At 39.0% G+C, this 6,377-nt stretch overlaps 1 protein-coding gene across 1 annotated transcript; it reads right to left on the bottom strand.

Annotated features, from left to right (window-relative positions):
* Positions 1-2,696: 2,696 nt before the first annotated feature.
* LOC134210933 (transcription factor BTF3 homolog 4-like) lies at positions 2,697-3,931 on the bottom strand. The gene is made up of 2 exons (XM_062687375.1): positions 3,780-3,931; positions 2,697-3,704 (listed from the first exon to the last, which is right to left on the bottom strand). The coding sequence occupies exon 2, from the start codon at positions 3,680-3,682 to the stop codon at positions 3,212-3,214; it is 471 nt and encodes a 156-aa protein (XP_062543359.1). The 5' UTR covers positions 3,683-3,704; positions 3,780-3,931; the 3' UTR covers positions 2,697-3,211.
* Between the last annotated feature and the right edge of the window lie 2,446 nt (positions 3,932-6,377).

Below are 6,377 nucleotides of genomic sequence, written 5' to 3'. Positions count from 1 at the left end.
CAAGAGGCTAGGAAACTTCATTTTGAGGGCCTCGGAATTCTTCCTTCGAGAAGCTTAAAAACCTACTTTCAAAAAGCTCAGAAACGTCATTTCCAAGGATGTTAACGATCATTCAGTAATTTGCGTTCGATCATTTAGTAGTTTGTCAATAACACAGTCCAGAAGCTGAATTTCAAAATGTGCTGTATGGTGGACTTCTAGTGCGAAGGTTTTTCTACAACTTTGGCCTAATGGTTCGTTATTACAATTGAACTAATAACGGAGTTAGAGCGCTAGTTGCAGTAACTTAAACTAAATTATTGGAATTTTGTTATCATTTAGTCTAAGTTACTGAAACTATAGCTATAACTCCGTTATTAGTGGAATTCAAACAACAAACCATTAGGCAAAGTTGTAGAAAAACCTTCGCATTAGAAGTTCACCATACAACACATTTTGAAATTCAGCTTCTGGAATGTGTTATTGACAAACTACTAAATGATCGAACGCAAATTACTGAATGATCGTTAACATCCTTGATTTCAAGATGCCCAAATCCTCAAGAGGCTCGAAGAACCCATGAGGCTTGGAAGGTCCCTTTGAAGAGGCTCAGAAACCTCCATTCGAGGAGCTCAGAATTCTTTTAGCCTACCCCCCGAGTGGCTCGAAAGCCTTTTTTTCAAAAGGGTCAGAAGCCAAGTTTTAGGAGACTCGGAAGCGCCCTTTTCAAGAGGGTTGGAAGCCGCCTTTCTAGAGTCTCCGAGTGGCTCGGAATTCTTTTTTCAAGAAACTTGGAAGCCTACTTCAAAATGGTTCAGAAACGTCATTTCAAGGTGCTCAAAGGTCTCTTTTCAATAGGTTTGAATGCACTCTTTCAAGCTAATCTTATGAACTTCGCTAAAATAGGGGGTACCTCCAATAATATAAAAACACGAAGGGGTACCTCTTAAGAAAAAGGTTGAGAATCGCTGAGTTAATGCAAAACGTTCCAAATCAATGGAAAAATAATTGAATTTTGAGCAATCCACTTATGTAAATTCTTAATGGGACTGGTATGCGGGTACATTCAATATGGGACAAGGTTATTTTGGTATTTTTTCACATTTCTCCCGAACAAAGTCTCATTTTTTATCATGTTATGTGGAAGTATGATAAAATTAAATGCTATTCACGGTGTTAACTCAAAAGTGACGAAAACCGAAATGGGACTGATATGCGAGTAGCGGCAGGAAACATGATAACCACAACAAAACGAAAGCGTTCGTGGCCTTCAACCTTTTTTTTAATTTCCATTCATGTATACATATGCACATATATGTACTATCTACCTTCTGCTTGTGTATAGAGCAGAAGCATTCAAATCGACAATGAGTAGGTGAAAGGGTTTCAAAAAGAATGACAAAGTTAAAAAGTGAAAGGATGGGTACATATATAAAACACTTCTTAAAATTTCCAAACAAATTAAGGTAGGGCACATTGCCTTACTTACAAATTCTATAAAAAAATTTATAATCAATTTACTTAGAAAAAAGATTTGAAATTACACGGAAATAAAGCGAAAAGTAGCATTTTCCCTTGAATTTTTGTCTCCTTTGTACCAGCTTTATACTGCCGCGATTCGCATAAGAGTCCCATGTCGATTTTTGACGATTTTGATTTTCTTTCGGAAATAAGCTTAAAATGAACTCAGCTTTAAGAAAAACTTATAAAATAATAGGCTTTGTTCTAGAAATTTGAAAATTAAAACCCACTTGTTTTGTCCCATCTTGCTATTTATTCGCATAACAGTCACATTCAAGATTTTGATACACTCTCGCACAAAGCATCAATGTAATTTTGGTCTATTTAATATTTCCATAGCAATGTATACAGATAAAGAATATTATGCCAAATTTTCAGAAGGATTGCTGGTTTTAACGAGTTATTAGATTTTTTTAAATTTCTCCATGTGAAACGGGTTTGAAAAACTCAACGGCATATGGGACGCTGGGACATGTTTTCCCTAACTGTGTTTAGAACTATTCAAAAAAAAATAGCTTTGGGAAAAATATATCTAAGATAATAAATTATTGGTCCTAAATTTGACCGTCAAAATTGTTAGGTTTGCAACTACTATAAATAAAAAAATAACTAAGTATAAATTAATTGGAGTAGTTGGTAGAAGAACTAAAATAGAGCTAATCTCAAACTGAACCATAATATCAAAATAAGGTAAATTACGTGTATTTTTTTTATTATTGTTTGTGCTTTTTCGGCGTCTCGTATGAGAGGCGTTTTAAATGGAATGAAAATTGTCGATACCTCCCATTTCAATTACACGATCCTTTTACGTGAGACGTGTTGAAATCGACAATTCTCGAGTCATGCGAGACGCAGAATAAACTCAATTGTAGCGAATAGGAATTGTTTTGAAATCACTATGTAGATTAATCTCTTTTTGGAACATCATCTTTTTTTACGATTATCATCAACAGTATACAAACCAAATATATTAGTATGCAATCAAACGCCCTCTCCCTATACCGCAACGACAAAAGATTTTGATTGTATGTGTTCAGTATGTGAGGTTAACCCGTCCCAACAACAAGACATGCAATGACTAATCTACTCACGAAATGCAATAAAAAACAAGCAATCAATACAAAGCAGAATGTGTAGCGTACTTCTTATAAGAAAATGAATTTTCGAAGAACATGAAGCATACAACAAAGTGCGAATTGGATTCCTTATGTGTCCTTACATCTACTTTTTATTCAATTTTTGTTTATTAAAATGTGTTTTATAACGAAGTTATCTTCTGCTTTTTGCTGTTGGTATCTTGATCTTCTTGAATTTTACTCTTTGTTATTTACAAGCCACAGAGTGTTTTGCAGATGGTTTTGCTATGGATTTTCCCACTTCCAATCGATCGGCGGGACTGCGATGACCAGACTGACCCCGGCGACACAGAGTTTCGTTGACTGCTCACTGAACTCGATTGGTACGCCAGATCCCGGTAATGGCTGCTGCTGATCGATTGGAATGAATCCAACCTTGAAATTGCTGCTGATGGCCGACTTTGCAAAGATGTGTGATTTTGTCGAGCAGAACTTTTCCAGCGCTGAACCAGCACACGCACAAAGAAAAACACATCCTTATCATTTGCTTTTGTTGTTTTGGGATGGGAGCGACTAATGTTAGAAACAGGGCGAAGAGGCGCACAGAGAAGCAAGGCTGGAGGAGGGAAGTCAATTTATGAAACTGGGATTTCCTGCACTTTCTGTGTAATGTTTTCCACCTCCTGCTTGGAGGCTTCCTCAAAGTTTTCGGTCAACTCCGGCACATCGTCGTCATCCTCGGCCACCGCCGCGCTCGCTAGCTTCTTAAGCTGGTTGAGTCCTTCCGGTCCCAGCTGAGTGATGATACTCGGAAGCATGTCCGTGATCTGCTTCGATTCACTGTGACCGGTGATGGCGAATGTGTTGGTGGCCAGAGAAGCCTGTGTCTTCGGGTTGTTAAAGTGGATCACCGTTCCATCATTCTTGATCATATTGACCTCTTCAATTCCAGGGATGGTGTTCACGCCGAGCTTCTTCAGTGACAACTGCAGCTTTTTGTCATCCACAGCCGAGTTCGTGTGCACAATCTTCTTCTTACGACGGGGCATGCCCTTGCCGCCGATGCGGACCTCTGCCTGCAGTTTCTTCAATTTTTCCGCGTTCATTGTCGTCTGGAGATGATTTTCACTACAAATTGATGAAGAAAAGACTTTTTATAAGCACAATTTTTACACTTTTACTATAGACCGAATTGAAACGCACATGTGAAAATTCTGACAAATTTCGATTAAAGAGAGCAAACTTGGGTAGAGTGCGCTGCAAGCTCTCTAATTATTAGACGAGATAATTTTTTCGACCAGAGTGAAGTTGAAAGCGATGAATCCATGTGGTATATTTTGCACTAGCCATAAATACACTCTAAGCCGAAACTTCCCAGATTTAAGATTTTCACTTCAAAAGTGTTTTCAATGGGCCTTTTCACGAGTCGTTTAAAAACAGCTGATTTTATCGTCAATTGACAGTTCTTCTATGAAAGTGACAGCTTCGGACTTGCAGGCCTGTTCAGCGATTGTAAACAAGTGCAGTCTCGGCAGTGTCACATGAAAAGGCCTATATATTGGTATACCAATTTTTTTTCAAAACGACTTATCTGCTTATGTACACAAAGATTCAAACGTCGATTCGACTCCCACTCCCACGCAAACCAACACCATCAATACGTAAGGAGTGGCGTTTTCTACCTATCCAGCTTTCCACGCCCGGTAATGGCGGCTTGTTGGTGCGTAAAAATCAATCGGTTACTGTACTTTTTGACACTAGCTGGAGGAAAACTCACTGGCGAAAAGTAGAGTCCTATAAGAAGAGTAACGTCATATTCCACTTTTGACAGGTCTCCTGCTCGTTTGGAACGCGCATTTGTATGGAACTGACAGCTGATTCTGTTCCAATTTTGACACTTGACGACACTGTTATTATCCAGCATTTTACGTGCGGTAATGGCCGCCACAATTTAACTCACTTTTTGGTAGGATGCATTCGATTTGACGTTTGGCTTGTGTCGTCTGACACCGCAGTGATCATCATCATCATGAAATCATCATTATGATGATGAAAACTTATCGTTTTTGTGTCATACGACACAAGCCAAACTTCAAACTGTGTCCACCCTACAAAAAACTGAGTTGGATTGTGGTGGCCATTAGCGCTCGTAAAATGCTGGATAGTCACTGTAGCGAAAAGGACTTTTTTCCGTTCCCCTCACCCAGGAACGCCAGTAGGCTTTCCTCCAGCTAGTGTCAAACAGTACAGTGACCGATTGATTTTTACACACCGACAAGCCGCCATTACCGAGCGTGGAAAGCTGGATTGATGGTGTTGGTTTGCGTCGAAGTGCTATCAGATTCGTCAATTCGACGTTTAAATCTTTGTTTACAAAAACAGATAAGACGTTTTGAAAATTATGTATTGTTTTAACACCTAATTAGATTCTTTGAGCCAGAGACGTTTTAAAAGCACACTTCTACAAGTACCATGGTTATATATATATACCCTATAGTATTGCCGATTTCACCAATTTGAAGAGTTATGTGTAGATTCCCTAATAAAAAAATCCAAAACAATTACAATAAAAATTATTGTAACATTACGCTGAAATTAATAGTAGTTACGGTAAACTCTATTGTGGCTCACAATAGAATAATATTAAAGAATATTGTTTTCCACCATAAAGCCTGTTGTAAATGGCAGTTTTTCAATAGAAAATAGGGGTTGTTACGTATCTTTACAATCAAAAATTGATTTTTCTCGAACAAAATTTTTGCCATTACAATTGGGGTTATTGTAAATCTATTGCCAACATTTTACTGGTAATATAATGTATTGTACGTCTATTGGAACAATAATATGGCACATTGATTGGTATGATATAAAAACAATTGAATTTAATGTTCATAAATAAAATGTATTGTATTTTTAAGATATTTTATTGCAACTCTATTGTATTTTTTATCCGGGTTGTGATGTGCCCGCATATTTTTCTCACACTCACTCTCATTTCGGGTTGACCGATTTTTGTTACTGAAATTTACCCAATTATAACCCATTACTCGTGAGTCACATGCAAGCGTGTACACTAAATCCAATGAGAATAGATAGAAGGTGAGGAAGAAGACTAAATGCGTGTGTATTAGTGGATGATGGAAAATGTAAACACCAAATGTTGACAAATGTTGCTGCAGATATTCCCAGGCTATAGACATCCCTATCTAACTCCCTTAGCCTAAAAATAGCCACCATGTCCCGGGCACAGTGTGCAGATAGACCGCTGTCAGTTGCATGAGATGTCAACAATCGTCTAACTCCGCTAGCAATGATGGTTCGCTGTAGTTGCATGTCCGAAAGATTGTGAAACTATTGAGAACTTGAGCTACAGGTCCTAAGCCCTGGTAAAGGAGGAAGGTTGCGATGGCTGTTATTCATGGCCATCGTGTAAAGCAAAAATGGATAAACCCCAATGCCAAGGTGTCATGCGACCCGTGCCGAGGGCTGAATGGTTGAGGGGTTCTAAACATGCTCAACCGCGAACGGAGCCTGGGGTGCACCAGGGCGAACACCCCAGTAAGCTGCTTTTACTGCACTTACGGCTGGGCACTGGTGCAGCGGACCGTTATTTCCCAAGCTTCTCGTGGGATCAAAAATGAGTACAAATTCTACAAACAACCCTCAAGGTGACGACTGCCTCTCTCAGTCGTGTGTGAGCGAAGTGGAGAATACTCTGAGTCAGCTTGGCCGTACCGAAGACCAGCTACTCAGTAGTTCGCAGGAGAAGATGGAAATATCCTGCCCTCAACGCCTATCTCC

Source organism: Armigeres subalbatus, chromosome 2 (genome assembly GCF_024139115.2).
Source record: "Armigeres subalbatus isolate Guangzhou_Male chromosome 2, GZ_Asu_2, whole genome shotgun sequence".
NCBI lineage: Eukaryota > Metazoa > Arthropoda > Insecta > Diptera > Culicidae > Armigeres > Armigeres subalbatus.
Note: the sequence above shows the minus strand (reverse complement) of the source record. Positions and strands in the feature narration are given on the sequence as shown.